This window comes from Oncorhynchus mykiss, chromosome 32 (assembly GCF_013265735.2).
Source record: "Oncorhynchus mykiss isolate Arlee chromosome 32, USDA_OmykA_1.1, whole genome shotgun sequence".
NCBI classification, from domain to species: Eukaryota; Metazoa; Chordata; class Actinopteri; order Salmoniformes; family Salmonidae; genus Oncorhynchus; species Oncorhynchus mykiss.
The window spans coordinates 28,963,116-28,981,004 of record NC_050572.1 but is presented as its reverse complement, the minus strand read 5'-3'; the positions used below and the strand labels follow the sequence as shown (position 1 = coordinate 28,981,004).

Here is a 17,889-nt window from a genome sequence, read left to right as displayed (position 1 = left end):
CAGCGAAGCTCCCCATCCAACCTGACAGAGCTTGTGAGGATCTGCAAAGAATGGGAGAAACTCTCCAAATACAGGTGTGTCATACTCAAGAAGACTCAATGTTGTATCTGCTAGCAAAAGTGCTTCAACAAAGTACTGAGTGAAGGGTCTGATTAATTATGTAAATGTGATATTTCAGTTTATTATTTTTAATAAATGAGCAAATATGTCCAAAAACTGTTTTTGCTATGTCCATAAGGGGTATTGAGTGTAGATTGATGAGAGGGAAAAAACGATTTAATCAATTTTAGAATAAGGCTGTAACGTAACAAAATGTGGAAAAAGTCAAGGGGTCTGAATACTTTCCGAGTGCTTTCCTTGTTTGAAACAGCCTGGTGCGTGCATCAATTTCAGACCTCGGCTGGACTGGAACGACTCTTGACGTCTCCGTGTGTAGCCACGAGGACAGTTTTAAAAACAGGTGAGCCCCTTTCCATAGCATTACGCCTTTCGTGCGTAAAACGACGTTACCGTTATTTACTCATACCCCAGCTATGTGCTGCTTTTCTGTATCAGATAATGTTGCATTGCTGTGGTATATCGGGACTCAAACGAAACAACGTTACCTGAATGATTATAATAGGCGATATTCCGAGAGCGGGATTCCAATCAATTGCAGGTAAGTATTTTCATCCAGATGAGTCCATTGTAAAATGAAGTGCACACAGTTGTAAATACCGGTTGTAGTGTTTTGTACGACATGCCATTCTCTCCATGTAGTGTGTGTGTTTGTGTGTGGGGGGGGGGGGTAATTTTATATTGGTAATGCATAGGCTACTTTACAATCACATTCTCTATCCTAGTTCGTGTTTGTGTGATACCCTACTGTACATCTGCTTGTGTGTGTAGTGGTACTACTTTGATGTGATGGGAATTGGGTGCGTGTGTGTTCTTGAGCGAAGAGCATCGTGAGCTCTGAGTTGATCCTGTATGAGTTCTCTGCGCTTCTCCCAGGGGAATGTGTTGTCTGTATTGTATCAGTACCACATACCAGTAGTCATCATAACATATTAATTGTGAGAGTTTCAAGTCCATACGTGTGTAATATTGTGTGTGTGTGTGTGTGCGCGCGCGCGCCCAGTTTCCTTGAGCAATGCATGACTAGAATGAAGAACTCGTGGCATCGTCATTGGCGACCACAGCCACAAAGTCATAATTATGGCTAAACCCGCCTATTTAAAAAAAATGCATCTTGAAAATATTTTAACCTTAACCACACTGCTAACCGTATACATAACCCTAACCTTAAGTTAAGACCAAAAACATTTTAGTTTTCATACATTTCTATGATAGCTAATTTTGACTTTGTGGCTGTGGTAACTAGTGACAACCGAGGCAAAGCGGGGCTGCACCTTGGCAAGCGAGCACTCCCAACAAAGTTACACAGAAACTGAAGGAGGGGCAGAAATAAGGTGAACTTTTCCGCATTCCACGGTTAACTGCAAAGAACTCTGGCTGTAGGCCTATTTACAAATGGCACAGGAAAGTTTGCTTCGTCGTTGTCTAGTCGTCCTCGTCACGAAGGAAAAGTAATTGCAACGCATTAGAAGACCAAACGGCATTCTGGCATTCAGTTGGGTGAGTGTTTCTCCTCATGTTCTTCTCGAGGCATTTTTTACTTTCGGTATTTTCTCTATGATTTATGCTTCTCTCTAAATATATAATCCACCCAGACTACACACCACATGTTTGTACAATACGTTATTAACACATAATTAAGTCATATCACCCATTTTCTTTCAAAGTCCATTCATTGCGCATCATTGCAGCAATCATAGCGCTCTGTCTCTCGCTCATTCCTGACTAAAAACGGTGGAATACCTTTTGGAATATACATTTTTATCGGGTTGTGTTCTGCTACGACCTGATGGTAGTAATGGATTGACAGAATCTGAAGGTTGGTCATTTGAACATGAGAAAGGTTGGCACGTTACGCACGGTTTCTTTTGGATACATTGTGCGCGTCGATGTTTGGTGTGAGTTACGGGATTTTTTTTTTCATACCTGGTTGGTCAGAGCTTCTGATTAAAAAAAGTTTTGCTTTGCATAAAGTTTAGGCACCCTTACTTCTCTTTCTACCCATTGCCTTTCGTATTTCCCCAATTCCAACCTATCCAGCTTTCATATCATTATTGTGGTTTGCACATGATCATAATCTTCTCTAAATATTTTGCTCTATGTGGTGATCACTTCAGTTAGGAATTCGTAGTAGTATTTTCTACAAATGTATTCCAATGACTAGCTGGTCAACGACTTTATATGCACACACACACACACACACACACACACAAACTCAACATAATGTTGAAAAATGAACAGATCACATTCGCTTAGACACACAGGTGTGGTCAGGGTCTGCAGTAGCCCAGTAATGGATTGAAGGAGCATAACGTTACTCCTTATAGTCCAACGACTGCATATGTTCTGGATAGAGGCATATTGGCTCCGGCAAGCCGAAACAACATCTTCCTCACACTTATTCTTCAGAATAGAGTGCCCTAGGGCTCCCTAGTGGCACAGAGGTCTAAGACACTGACTCTCAGGGCAAGAGGTGTCCCTACAGTCCCTGGTTCACATCTAGGCTGTATCACAGCCGGCCGTGATTGGGAGTCCCATAGGGTGGTGATAAGTTGGCTCGGCTTCGTCCGGTTTTGGCCAGGGTAGGCCGTCATTGTAAATAAGAATTTGTTCTCAACCCACTTGCCCAGTTAAAATAATATGAAGAAGTAGGCCACAGTCTGTCTGTTTTGGCCCACGTTCAGGAGCGAGGCCTCACTTTTAGCCACTTATCGGAGCTCTTGACATGATGACGTCATAGTGCACCATTCAAAGACAAGGGCCATTGTGCCACTGTAGTGATATTGGGGGAAGGGGTGCTTTTGTAGTTGCGCGGGAGCTGGTTCTTGAATCAACACAGTTGTTCTCAGAATGTTGTACTTTTGTTGACTTCATGGTATTGGGGTAGGAAGCTGGGGGTGGATCACGAGGGGAGTCTCGGGAATCTCTTATTGGTAGAGTCTGGCATTGGATTTACTGTTCCACATGGGAGGCAACAACATATAGGAATGATTTGTAGCACATGGCTGAGGGGAGGGGACATGCATAAATACAGTCAGAGTCTGAGAGTGAAAGAGTATACAGGAAGACTCACATGCTGTCACTAATAGACATATTTCCCTACTGTCAGACAGACAGACAGACTGACTATGGTGTGTTCAACAGTAACTTGACCACTTCTCGTCCCCTGTTGGTATCATCTCCGACTCACTCTTTCTTCAGAGAGCCTGCGCTTTCTCTCTCTCTCCGATCCAGCTCTTCCCTCTTCTGTCTTATGCCTAAACGTATCTCCCTTCTCCTCTGTCTCGTCCTGCGAGAGGTCGTTAGCTCACTCTGTCTCTCTTGTCTGTATTCTTGTGTATTTTATACCTCTTTTATTACTATTTGTATTTTGTTATAGTTTTTTTACTCTGCATTGTTGGGAAGGGCTCATAAGCAAGTCTACACCAGTTGTATTCGGTGCATGTAACAAATACAATTTGATTTTCCCTTGCTCCCTCTCCTACTTTATATGATTGAAAACTGTTCAAGTTGACCCGTCTTGTCCTTGCTCCCTTTCTCTCGCTCTCTTTCTCTCTCTTTTTCTCTCGTTCTTTCTCCCTTTCTCATGCCATATTTGGCTTTTGCATTGGGTTAATTATATTGGGCACGACTGGACTTCTTCAAGGAGAATACTTCCCAACAGTTATTATCAGTAATCCTTTCAAAACTGATCACCAATGGTTTGATTTACTTTAACACTTTAGGCTTTCTGAGGGTTTTAGCCTGTTATTTTAATTGTTTGTTTTCACACCATGGTTGGAAATAGGAGACAAAGGGCTGTTTAATCCTAGACACATGAAAAGTGGGATGTATACTGAGGGTGCGGGGCAACAGAAGACAAATAGCAGAGGGACTAAGGATTTTAGAGATTGGGTCAATAAGGGGGTTTACGGGACTCTACCCAGAGGGGCAGATCCTGGGTGGAAAGCCATAACCTCTGCCCGAGACGATAGCGGGAGCCGGGTTCTGGTGGTGGTCTGCCTTTGGCCGAGCAGGGAAGGGTGTTGCGGATGTAATCCACCCATTCAAGTTGCTGGCTTCAGGTGGTGGGGTTGGCGGAAAGGTGGCAACAAAGAGCTATCTCCAGGTCCTGATTGGCTCGCTTCGACTGGCCGTTAGACTGGGGGTGAAAACCTGAGGACAGTCTGGCCGACTACCCAACGAGGGTGCAGAACGCCTTCCAGAACTGGGGCGAGAACTGAGGACCAAGATCAGAGACCATGTCGACCGGAAGTCCATGGATCCGGAAGACGTGTTGCATGAGCATGGCAGCCTCCTTGGTTGAGGGTAGCTTGGGAAGGGGAATAAAATGGGTGGCTTTGGAAAACCTATTCACCTCTTCCCATTCTTGGACCCAGGGTGGTAGGAGATAGTAAAGTTAAAACGAGTGAATAACAGGGCCAATCGAGCCTGCCTTGAGTTGAGGCAGCATTTATATACTAGAAATTAGGAATATTTTTGGAACTAAAAACTTTCTCAATTTCAATATGATTTATTACAGTATTTTGTTACTTGAACCAGTAAAGAGGGCTTTACTATTCTTAGGTAGCGTAATTACTTTTGCTTCCCTCCAAGCCAGAAGGCACACACTTTCTAGTAGGCCTAGATTGAAGATATGGCAAATAGGAGTGGCAAGATCGTCCACTATTATCCTCAGTCATTTTCCATCCCAGTTGTCAAACACCAGTAATTTTTTCACTTCTTCCACACTCACTTTACGGAATGAAAATTGACAATGTTTGTCTTTAATAATTTGATCACTTATACTTGGATGTATAGAGTCAGCGTTTGTTGTTGGCATGTCATGTCTAAATTTGCTAATCTTGCCAATGAAAAAATAATTAAAGTAGATGGCACTATCAGTGGGTTTTGTGATTCAATGAATGATGGAGCTGAGTTTGTCTTTTTACCCAAAATTTCATTTAAGGTGTTCCAAAGCTTTTTACTATCATTCTTTATGTCATTTATCTTTGTTTCATCGTTTAGTTTCTTCTTCTTTTTGTTCAGTTTAGTCACTTGATTTCTCAATTTGCAGTACGTTTGCCAATCGGTTCAGACTTATTTGCAATTCCTTCAAAATGGGTGCGGTCCAGAAATGATTTAAATCAAATGGAACGACCCTTATGCCACCACTGTTGATTCATTGTTCTGTCACTGTTTATGGTTTTAACTTATTTGTGCTGTAATAGAGCCCCCTGTTTTATTATGAGCCAAATCCTAATTTCAGACATGCACGTAGGCCTACAACTCGAACTCAAGCTAATATCATCCATTGGCCTCAACTGAAGATATGTCTGAACATTTGAGTTGCGGGTGCACATCTGAAGCACATCTCAATATTGGTGGTATTATACATTTTGTCTTATAGAAATGTAGTGGTGTAATGATGTAATATGATGTACTGTTGAATTTTTTTGTTGTTTGTTTTTGTGTGATGTGCGTTGTGTTTAGACCCCCATGAAGAGTAGCTGCTGCCAAGGGGATCCATAATAAAGACCCCACCCCCCCCAAAAGTCAGGATTCAATTTATCCCCTATGCCCCACAAACTCAACTCTGGACCTCGAAGCCAGTTACACTGTTTTGTTTTTCATTTTTCCCCTCTAACCCGGGACGCCAGATGTATGCAATTCATTATCAGGTAGAACAGAAAACCAGCAGGCCCCGAACCTCGTAGGGTAAGAGTTGAATACCCCTGCATGCTATCACGTTTGCTTTAGAACTGTGATATTAATTGTTTTCTTTCTCTCTTTGTTCAGGTCCCGACCTGGTGAAGCGATATTTGAGCTCACCATGCAGTACTTGGACTTCAACCAGCAGTAATATATAGTGGGTGGAAACGGAGGGATAAACTGGGGAGAAAAAGACAAGTATGGCCGTCTTTAATATGCTTGAGAATGTGGAAGACCTCTATGAGATCGGAGAAGTACTTGGGAGGTAAGGATGGACATTATAAAAGGTATTCTTGCATGAGGCTGTTTAAGTGAGGAAGGTATTTTAAGTTCAATTACTTTTCAAGGTCAATTTTGCATATGCTGTCTTGCTGCATAGCTCAATGTGAACTAACATTCAATGTAAGCAATTGGAATAATTCAGAAACTGACATAATTGTGTATAGAAAGAAAATACTGAAATGTCAAGAGTTAAAAAAAAAAAAAAAAATTTTTATTTTTTTACCCATCTACCAATAAGGTGCCCTTCATTGCAAGGCATTGTAAAAAATTACATTGCAATTACACAACATAAATAAATCTGTTGTGTTCAGTAGGAACACATTTTTATTGGACAAGCTCAGGAAGGACCTACCTATTTCAAAACTTTTCCAAACAACAACTAAATTGTCTCAATCTGTCGTCACCCCAGTGGCCACTTTGGGCAGGTGAGGGAGGTGCGCGAGCGGGCCACAGGGGCTCGCTGGGCTGGGAAGTTCCTGAAGATCAGGAAGTGCGCTAGCAGCCGGCTGGGCATGGAGAGGAAGAATGTGGAACGGGAGGTTGAGGTCCTGCAGGCCCTACAGCATCCCAACATCATGGCCCTGAAGGATGTGTTTGAGAGCCGGGCCGAGGTGGTGCTGGTGCTGGAGCTGTGAGTGGAGGGGGAGGTCTGACATGAGATACATGCAGGGCAAGTCATTCATTTCCGATGATGTGGCTGAATTATGTAGTAGAGTTAGAGGAATACTCCACCCAAAAATGATATTTTGGTATTTGTTTCATTAGTCCATTGTTGATATAATCCCAAACTGTTTTGGATGTCAGCAATCAAGTTTTCAAGATATATAACTTTCAAAATACAGAAATACAGCCTGTTTGATGCATTTTGTTTGCATCATATGATGCTGCTTGGGCGGTATCTAGATTGTCGTACCTTCAAATATTAGACAGTAAGGCTCTTGATCCAGGAGGGGATTCTCTACTGTTACCAAGTGAAGCTTGATTTTGGAAGAAGCTAGTCACTTAGCTAGATGGCTAACTAGCTACTAAATGAACACACCGAATGCACAACTGCAGAGCATTTAGCACATTTTAGACAGTTAACTTAATAATTACAAGATATTTAACTGGCAAACATCAGTACCAGGCTATCAGTATGCTTTATAATGAAAAATTGCGACAGGTGAAATGAAGAACGCAATCTTTTTTATCTCCTAACATATTGCACAAGTTGACTGCAGGTATTTAATTAAAAAGTAGCTACAAATATTACAATTTATTTAAAAACATCAAAGAAATAGTTTAAATGGTTATTAACGGTATTGAAAAACCATACCGTGGCTATTTTCAAATACCCTGGTATACAGTGCCTTCAGAAATTATTCATACCCCTTACTTAATCCACATATTGTTGTGTTACAGCCTGAATTCAAAATGGACTTTTCTCTCTCCCCCATCTACACCCAATAACCCATAATGACAAAGTAAAAACATGTTTTTAGAAATGTTTGCTAAGTTATTGAAAATGAAATACAGAAATATCTAATTTACATAAGTTTTCATACCTATGACTCAATACTTTGTAGAAGTACCTTTGGCAACGATTACAGATGTGAGTCTTTCTGGTTAAGTCTCTAAGAGCTTTCCACACCTGGATTGTGCAACATTAGCCCATTATCCTTTTCAAAATTGATCATTGCTAGACAACCATTTTCAGGTCTTACCATTGGTTTTCAAGTAGATTTAAGTCAAATCTGTAACTCGGCCACTCAGGAACATTCTCTGTCTTCTTGGTAAGCAACTCCAGTGTAGATGTGGCCTTGTGTTTTAAGTTATTGTCTTGCTGAAAGATTAATTAATCTCTCAGTGTCTGGTGGAGAGCAAACTGATCCAGGTTTTCCTCTAGGATTTTGCCTGTGCTTAGCTCTATTCAGTTTATTTTTGATCCTGTCCTTAATGATTACAAGCATACACATAGCATGATGCAGCCACCACAATGCTTGAAAATATGGAGAGTGGTACTTACTCAGTAATGTGCTGTATTTGATTTGCCCCAAACATAACACTTTGTATTCAGGACAAAAACTGAATTGCTTTTTGCCACATTTTTTTGCAGTATTACTTTAGTGCCTTGTTGCAAACAGGATGTATGTGTATTTTTTTATTCTGTACAGGCCTAATTTTTTCAGTCTGTCAGTTAGGTTAGCATTGTGGAGTAACTACAATGTTGTTGATCCATTGGCCTCATGGTGAAATCCCTGAGTGGTTTCCTTCCTCTCTGGCATCTGAGTTAGGAAGGATGGCTGTATCTTTGTGACAGGGTTTATTGATACACCATCCAAAGTGTAAGTAATAACTTCACCATGCTCAAAGGGATATTCAATGTCTGTTTTTTACCCATCTACCAGTAGATACCCGTCATTGCAAGGCTTTGTAAATCCTCCCTGGTCTTTGTGGTTTAATCTGTGTTTGATATTCACTGCTCGACTGAGGGACCTTACAGATAATTGCATGTGTGGTGTACAGAGATGAGGTAGTCATTCAAAAATCATGTAAAACACAAGTATTGCACATATAGTGAGTCTATGCAACGTATTATGTGACTTGTTAAACACATTTTTACTCCTGAACTTCTTTAGGCTTGCCATTACAAAGGGGTTAATGTCTTGACTCAAGACATTTCAGCTTTTCATTTTTAATACATTTGTAAAAATTTCTACAACATGATTCCATTTTGACATTATGGGGTATTGTGTGTAGGCCAGTGACAAAATGTCTAATTCAGGCTGTAACACAACAAAATGTGGAAAAGTGAAGGTGTGTGTGTATGGGATACCACCCAAGCCTAATGATGCGTTTCGGATCATATGATGCTAAATGCATCACACTGCCTGTATTTCTGTATTTTGAAAGTTATATCTTAAACCTTATTGCTGACATGCGAAACATTTTAGGTCTATATCAACAATGGACTAATGAAACAAATACCATAAGTTTATTGGGGGAATTTTCCTTTAATTTCTGACACCTCTCCATTTCTCCTCGTTCCTCTTTCAGTATTAGTGGAGGAGAGCTGTTTGACTTCATTGCTGAGAAGGAGAACCTGACTGAGAGCGACGCCATCGACTTCATGAAGCAGATACTACTGGGCGTGGGCTTTATGCACAACAAACAAATAGGCCATTTTGACTTAAAGGTAAATTATGCTAGTGTGTTGATTTGACATATGATCCAACTTCTTTAGTTTGTTCTCACTCTATATGATATTTAAGAATCCAGTGCTACAATAGTCTGTAGTAGTGGTTTACGCTAACCTCCCCAATAACACTGCTAAAGTAGTATTACACATAGAAATAGTACTACACAGCTTGTTCATTTATTGAATCCAAAATCCTAGGCTTTTAGGTATGAGTGCTTAATGTGAAAAGAGCATATCTGTATTCATCCATCCCAAAACCACACAAACATGCTGACACTGCTACTTATTAGTGCAAACGTCCATGTCGCATGCTCATGTTTGTATCCACAGCTGCCACTAAAGGGAGTGTGCCTGTGCACTAGGGTGTTGAAGAACATGCTGTTCACGGTCCGGTCGGTCAGCATGCTGCTGACCTTTATGGTCAGATTGTCCTAATTTTGCATGTAAAATGTGTACTCCCCTTCCACGATCAGCCGGAAAACATCATGCTGTCGGACAAGATGGCACCAAACCCCGACATTAAGATCATTGACTTTGGGCTGGCCCACTGCTTGCAGTCGGGGGAGGAGTACAGGTGCATGAGTGGCACCCCCCAGTACATTTGTGAGTAGTACAGTCCTTTCATATGAGTTAGGACCTGTTTAAATACTATGTAAATTCACGCATCCTTCCCCTCTACCTACAGTTGTTGTGAATAACTTATTGACGTGACTGGATTCTTGAGGGCTTTGTAGTGAAACCTATTGCTTACATTATATGCAAATTCTCACACCAGTGATTACTTTTAGGAAGGAACAGAAGAAAAGGACAAGGACAGACTAAGCTACGTTCAGGACTGTTTCTGCCACCATGGTGGATCAGTCAGAATGTGAATCCGGAGATGTAGCAGAAATCCAGGTTTAGGGGTATTTCTTACACAGTTGAACACGGGAACGAACAGAGGCACACGGGGGAGGGCTTGGAATGGAGTTAGGGCTTGTAAGGCCGGTAGGAAGGATGTGACTTGTAAGGCCTTGGAGATAGGATTGGATGTGGTGGTCTGGAAGGGATATACAAAAGGGAGACGTTTGAAACACATCAACATAAAAAAAGTGCAGACAGGTCAAAGTAGTACCAAGTGACTTACAGAGAATGGACTTAAGATAACCACAAACTAAGGAGGCTGCCAGGACTAAACATAAAAGGTAATTATCATAGCATGGATATAAAGGATACAACAAGTTCAGGAAGCATAAAATACATGGTTGACATTTTACTCCTACAACTTAAGGCACCCTCATCATCACACGAAAGACAGGGCCACACCCCTTGGCGTCACCGATTTAAACTATTCAAGTGTGTAGGAAGGAGCATGCTGGTTAAATAGGGAACTGAAAGTGGTGAAAAGGGCAGAGGAGGGGTGATTTGGGAGTGGAAACAGGTGTGGTGGAAAGGGGCAGATACGTTATTAAAGAATTTGAACAGGCCCCTTGTAATGCAGTGCCTATGTGGCTGAGGTCTCTTCTGTGGAAGTGAGCTCCTATTTCTAGGTCCAGGTGTTTCCATGGAGACAGTACAAGAAGTGCAGTGTCATGATCTGTGTTGATGGTTTTACGATAAACTAGAGTAGTTGCAATTCCAATTGAAACAGGAAGCGATTTGGATGGTCTAGGAAAGTTGCCATTTCAGGTCATAACTGCATTACCCTCCAACCCAGATAATTTCAGCAACCTCTTATCAATATAGTAATTATATTCTACATATTTAGTAATATATGACAAAGCAAAATAATCCTTAAAATCCTATTAGATTTTGAAACAACTGGTAGTTTGCCCCAAGACACACATCTCAAGCTGTCAAACACTATCTGCTTCAACACAGATTTGGTCAGCATGATAAGGTTGGCATAGTTACAAAGGAGTCCTGTTTGGAATTCAAATGTGTTTGCCCAGCAGTAGCAGCTAAAGTACTATAGGTTTAAATAATACAATACGACTGGTGGAGGAAGTTATCTCAAAGTCACTGGCGTTGGTCCTACCAGTCAAACAATCTATGAATGGTTTTCTGATAAATGCAGTGTTCAGTTTGCATTCTTGAAAATGAAAATGTTTCCTTCACAGATAGTGTGAAGTCTGACAGGCCTTTGGGGTTTGCGTGTTTTTCATGAATGCAGCTACATGCATAGACAAGTCTCTCAGATTGCTTTATTGCCATGAAATACAATTTGTACATATTGCCAAAGCAGTATAGTGGTACAGCATTTCAGTAAATACAATGCAATGAGGATAATGAAATACAGTTCATTTCAGCAGTAGTAATAATAATAATAGTACATACAGCTCCAAAATTATTGTGACAGTGACCCATTTTTTGTTTTGTTTCTGTACTCCAACACTGCATTTGAAATGATACATTAATAGTATGAGGTTGTTGGATGCATTTGCTGTTTGTTTTGATTGTGTTTCAGAACATTTTGTGCCCAATAATAATCCGTGGTAAATAATGTATTGTGTCATTTTGGAGTCACTTTTATTGTAAATAAGAATAGAATATGTTTCTAAACACTTCTACATTAATGTGGCTGCTACCATGATTACGGACAGTCCTGAATGAATTGTGAATAATGATGAGTGTGAAAGTTACAGACGCACAAATATCATACCCCCAAGACATGCTAACCTCTCAACATTACAATAACAGGGGAGGTTAGCATTTTTGTGCAGGTATGATATTTGAGTGTCTAACTTTCTCAATCATATTCCAGACTTTATTGTATCATCTCAAATCCAAAGTGCTGGAGTTCAGAGCCAAAACAACAAAACATTTGTCACAGTCCCAATACTTTTGGAGCTCACTGTATAATTATATCTCCCTTTCTCAGCCCCTGAAGTGATCAACTACGAACCTCTGAGCACAGCTGTGGACATGTGGTGAGTGTGTACCGCTACCTCTCCCAACATACACACTCACACACACTTGCATATACAGACACCTAAATGGAACCTCAAAACACACACCCATCCCACACCTCTTGCTTCAAACATAAAGATATAAAACTGTATTTTTTTGTGAAGAATCAACAACAAGTGGGACACAATCATGAAGTGGAACGACATTTATTGGATATTTCAAACTTTTTTAACAAATCAAAAACTGAAAAATTGGGCGTGCTAAATTATTCAGCCCCCTTAAGTTAATACTTTGTAGCGCCACCTTTTGCTGCGATTACAGCTGTAAGTCGCTTGGGGTATGTCTCTATCAGTTTTGCACATCGAGAGACTGACATTTTTTCCCATTCCTCCTTGCAAAACAGCTCGAGCTCAGTGAGGTTGGATGGAGAGCATTTGTGAACAGCAGTTTTCAGTTCTTTCCACAGATTCTCGATTGGATTCAGGTCTGGACTTTGACTTGGCCATTCTAACACCTGGATATGTTTATTTTTGAACCATTCCATTGTAGATTTTGCTTTATGTTTTGGATCATTGTCTTGTTGGAAGACAAATCTCCGTCCCATCCATCTTCCCAGCACCAGGTGCTCTGGTCAGATGAAACCAAAATTGAACTTTTTGGCAACAATGCAAAACGTTATGTTTGGCGTAAAAGCAACACAGCTGAACACACCATCCCCACTGTCAAACATGGTAGTGGCAGCATCATGGTTTGGGCCTGCTTTTCTTCAGCAGGGACAGGGAAGATGGTTAAAATTGATGGGAAGATGGATGGAGCCAAATACAGGACCATTCTGGAAGAAAACCTGATGGAGTCTGCAAAAGACCTGAGACTGGGACGGAGATTTGTCTTCCAACAAGACAATGATCCAAAACATAAAGCAAAATCTACAATGGAATGGTTCAAAAATAAACATATCCAGGTGTTAGAATGGCCAAGTCAAAGTCCAGACCTGAATCCAATCAAGAATCTGTGGAAAGAACTGAAAACTGCTGTTCACAAATGCTCTCCAACCTTACTAAGCTCGAGCTGTTTTGCAAGGAGGAATGGGAAAAAATGTCAGTCTCTCGATGTGCAAAACTGATAGAGACATACCCCAAGCGACTTACAGCTGTAATCGCAGCAAAAGGTGGCGCTACAAATTATTAACTTAAGGGGGCTGAATAATTTTGCACGCCCAATTTTTCAGTTTTTGATTTGTTAAAACAGTTTGAAATATCCAATAAATGTCGTTCCACTTCATGATTGTGTCCCACTTGTTGTTGATTCTTCACAAAAAAATACAGTTTTATATCTTTATGTTTGAAGCCTGAAATGTGGCAAAAAGTCGCAAAGTTCAAGGGGGCCGAATACTTTCGCAAGGCACTGTATACACACACAAAGAATGTCCCCCTTCCATTAAGCCTTTGGGATGCGTTCAGGCATGTGTAGGCACGCTCTCTCCTTTCCCTAAAAACACAGTGGGACTGTTTCTGGTTGAATGCATTAGCTTCACTCTGAGTTCAGCCACTGTATAACAACCCAATTCTCTAGTGGGTTTTGGCTAGATACTGTGTTTTCTTTACACAGAGATTAACTGTTTTGAGTCTAAAGGGTTGGACTTAATTGTAGTACAGTGGAATATGAGTGTACCTAGACGCGCTACACCCCAGCATTAATAAATGGTGCAAAAATATAAGGACTTTGGGGAAAAAAACAACTTACCCCAGGACACTTCACATTGTGACTATCCCCGAAAAAGTAAATGAGCATTCAGATGTCTGTGTTGATCTTTGAGGTTTATTTTAGGGACAAACACAGGCTTATGTTTTTGATGTGTCATACCCCTCCCCCAGAGCCTCAGGCAGGAAAATGTTAGAGGAAGCTGATTATAGTACATTTGGAAATACGAACGCAAACATTAATAAACTACTCACCACAACAGCTCTGTCTACATCCTTTGGAATAAAGTTAAGATATTGAGATAAGAACTGAGCCTCTCTAGGGCCTCCATGAACAAAATAACCACATGACTGTTAGATCTTTGTTTGTGTTTACATCCCCCTATAGGAGCATCGGAGTGATCACCTACATACTGTAAGTTGAGGGAGAAAAGGGGGGTGCTAGTGTACATTTGGATTTACACATATGCCCAATTCTAAATCAACCCTTAGTCTACTATAACCCTATACAAATGTGAAAATATTGCCATTTTCCTCTGTTGACTTGGAATTGGGCTATAGTAACAGCAACCTTCTTTTCCCCGACTCCGCTTATTTTTCCAGACTGAGTGGTTTGTCCCCGTTCCAAGGGGACACGGACGAGGAGACACTGAGGAACATCATAGCCCTGAACTACAAGTTTGACGACCACCACTTCAGCATGACCAGCGCCATGGCTAAAGACTTCATCCAGAAGCTCTTTGTGAAAGATCAGAAGTAAGTAATGCATTGGTCATGGGTAATTTGGCCAACTAGGATGTCCTTTTACGATGTCAAGAACAAATATGGATCGGTGACTGTAATAGTGAATGGATCACTTATTTTGTGACTTTGCACCTATCATAAATGGACAGATACTTGTTTTTTTCAGCCACTATTGATAGAATAGGAACTCTGTATTGTATGAATATATCACCCTTTGTCTGGCTGCCTGTAGTTGCCAGTGTTTGTCTGCCTTTCTCTGTGTAGTGAAATAATGACAGCTGAGAATGACGGCTTTTTCCCCCAGCTGCTTTTAATAGAATATGAACTTACATGTATGAAATTAATAGATTACCCTTTGACTGTATGTGGCTGCCACTACCTGCCTGTCTGCCTTTCTCTGTGTGTCTGTCTGTGTGCCGATCCTTATTGTCTCTCTGTCGGTCTGTCTCTGTGTAGTGAGAGAATGACCGCTGAGGAGTGTCTACACCACCCCTGGATCAAGGTGAGAGTCGGCAGCACAAGGCTTTGCTCCCGACAAACGGTTTAATATTGCACGTTTAATATGTGTACTTGTTATTAATCTCCTTCCCTCATCAACGCTTCCTCTTTTTTTAGCCTCTGACACGGAAACAGGTGGCCAACAGGAATCGCTCCTCCATCAACATGAAGACCTTTAAGAAGTTCAATGCCAAGAGGAAATGGAAGGTGAGTAGGATATGTGTCTTATATTTGTCCTATCATTTTATGCCATATCACATATTATGACACTGAATAAAGCTCAAATCTTGAAAATGTGCATGCGTTTTATTACAGATAATGATATCAAATGGAGGTCATTGATACACAGTCAATGCTTGTCTTGTGGAACTAAACTAACAGTCAGGGCATGAACGTGACGCGGTAATGTTTAGTCCGAAAAGGCCCTTTTCAAGTCTACTGTCTATTAGAACACAAAGTGCACTGACATTATAGTCTGGGACAACAGAGTACAGGTTCACTAAATGTAGTTTTACACAAGACAAACACAAAACCGGTTGTGAACGTACAGCCACATTGAGAAACAGGGCCTATACATCGTAGTGTTAGTTAAGGGCGGTGCTCAAATAACACAACAGCAAACGTTGACACAACATGTGGGTCGAAATTTACTCTTACTTACTCTTCTGTTCTCCTGATCTGTCTTTTTTCTGTCTAACATCTGACTCTTATGTTCTGCTGTCCCCTCCCTCCATCCTCCCCTTTTCTTTCTATCTTGTTTCATATCTCCTTTCCTCTCGCTCTCTCTCCCTCTCTGTAGATGTCATATAACATGGTATGGATGTGTAACAGGCTGCATCGACTGAAGCTGCTTTGTAAGACTAGTGCACAGGCGGGCGAGGAACTGGTGAGTAGTAAGGCTGCCATGACAGTCCAACGACGAGTTACACTTGAACAAAACCCATTACATTGGTCATTAAGTGTGCCCCTCATTTGCCCCAACCTCTATTTGCCCCAACCTCATCTGTGCCCCAACCTCTATTGTTAAATGATATTCATTGCAAAAATTCTATATTTCCAGGCTTTGAAAATGAACAGGTGATATAGCCTACTGTATCCTTAACTCAAATGGCTTATCATTCAAACTTTGCTTATCTCTTGTTTTTATGTGTTTGAGGACATCTATAAAATAACATAAATAAAGACTAAAAAGGGAGCGTGGGGTAGAAAACATTGCATAGAACTTGACTGTATTCAAATTCCCTTTGCACACTACTGAGCCAAACCGAGCCAAACAAAGTTGTACTGGACTGGCCTACATGATTACGCATTCATCTTAGTTGCTTGAACTGTTCTGAAAATAAAATAACCAAGCAAGCACACTATAATTTGTCTGCCCTATAGTGTGAATCTGATAAATGAGAACTAACCTGCGATATCTCTCCTTGTCAGAGACCGTGTGAGAGTGACCAGGAGGACACAGAGACCAAGCCAGCCTCACTCATTCGCCGGCGACTCAGCAACAGTTCATAGACTCGACCACCAGGGGGAGACAAAGCACCAAGCTGCAGTGCACAGTTTCCTTTACAGTGACACAACCAAGCCTACAGTATTTGCACTCCCCCTTTACCAGGCCTCGAGGGAGAGTAAGACCAAGACAGGCTGACACAAGCGCCGGGCACACAAGGAATTTTCGGGCTCTATGTCCCTACATGAGACTTTTCCTTGATGAAGTGGAATGGAATTTACGGCACGAGGCCTGTCAAGGCTCAACTTTAGGCTCAATGCACTTCAGGTGGATTGGACATAATTCCAGTAAGAGCACAAGTACAAATGTGTGATGGCTTCTGTGAGTTAGCAGATATTTAACAAGGCTCTCGATGGGGTAAAATTTAAGAAAACCAAGCATGACTTGTTTTTAGAGTTCAGCTCACCATTACTGTGGCTTATTGCATGTTTTTATGGTGCTTTTGCAGTTGTAAAGGTCAACTGATAGCAGGCGGTGGGTGACATTATTGTTCTTATGGTGAAGTTACTGATTTGGGGATGAACAGTACTGGATTGCCAGGTAGGTCACCCGTGATACAAGTCAGTATTCGACGTCCATCCATGTCGGACGATGTCAGGAGGGGAATATTCATGTATTATGTTATATACAGTATAATAATACAATTATACAATATTATATAATGCTATACAATTTTAAAATATCTAGTGTCCTAAACATGATTACCAAGTACTCTCATATTGTACGACGGTCAAGTGTTTTAAGATGACTGACCAGTATAAATAGCACAGCAAATGAACTTTTAAAGGTTCTACTCCTAGAAATAGGACAATGAATACATTCTAGTTTTACTAATCCAAACAATGTCGTCCTGCATACAGTAAATACTCTGAACACTCCACGCTCTACTGCAGTGTTTCCCAACCCTAGTCCTCGAGCACACCCAGCAGCACACATTTTTATTTTAACCCTGGACAAGCACACCTGATTCAACTTGTCAACTAATCATCAAGCCCACAGTGAGTTGAATGAGGTGTGTTTGTCAAGGGGTACCCAGGGTTGGAAACACTGCTCTACTGAACTAGTAGTGTTACTGAAGATCATACATTGATGCATGACAAGTAACGTGATCTTTTTGTGAGAACTATATACGTTTTCTGTTTCTCTTAAGAAGTTTAAGAATGTGTTTTCTTTGATTATAACCTTGTGAAAATACCTTAAATCGACTGTCAGTGTTAAGTGTGGTTATTTTAAATAAAGGTACATGGTGGTCAACAGGTTTTGTGAATACATTTTGGAATCAT

General features: G+C 41.0%; 1 protein-coding gene across 4 annotated transcripts; it reads left to right on the top strand.

Annotated features, from left to right (window-relative positions):
• The first annotated feature begins 330 nt into the window (after positions 1-330).
• LOC110488223 (death-associated protein kinase 2) lies at positions 331-17,862 on the top strand. 4 transcript variants are annotated; one of them, XM_021560356.2, is made up of 13 exons: positions 1,264-1,617; positions 5,590-5,814; positions 5,896-6,073; positions 6,500-6,721; positions 9,127-9,265; positions 9,742-9,871; positions 12,129-12,177; positions 14,246-14,272; positions 14,461-14,613; positions 15,058-15,103; positions 15,217-15,306; positions 15,899-15,985; positions 16,531-17,862. In XM_021560356.2, the coding sequence occupies exons 3-13, from the start codon at positions 6,009-6,011 to the stop codon at positions 16,609-16,611; spliced, it is 1,089 nt and encodes a 362-aa protein (XP_021416031.1). In that variant the 5' UTR covers positions 1,264-1,617; positions 5,590-5,814; positions 5,896-6,008; the 3' UTR covers positions 16,612-17,862. The 4 variants fall into 4 exon arrangements, with proteins under 4 accessions (XP_021416032.1, XP_021416033.1, XP_021416031.1 ...); XM_021560357.2 differs by lacking the exons at positions 1,264-1,617; positions 5,590-5,814 and adding an exon at positions 331-460; XM_021560358.2 differs by lacking the exons at positions 1,264-1,617; positions 5,590-5,814 and adding an exon at positions 512-658.
• Positions 17,863-17,889: the final 27 nt, after the last annotated feature.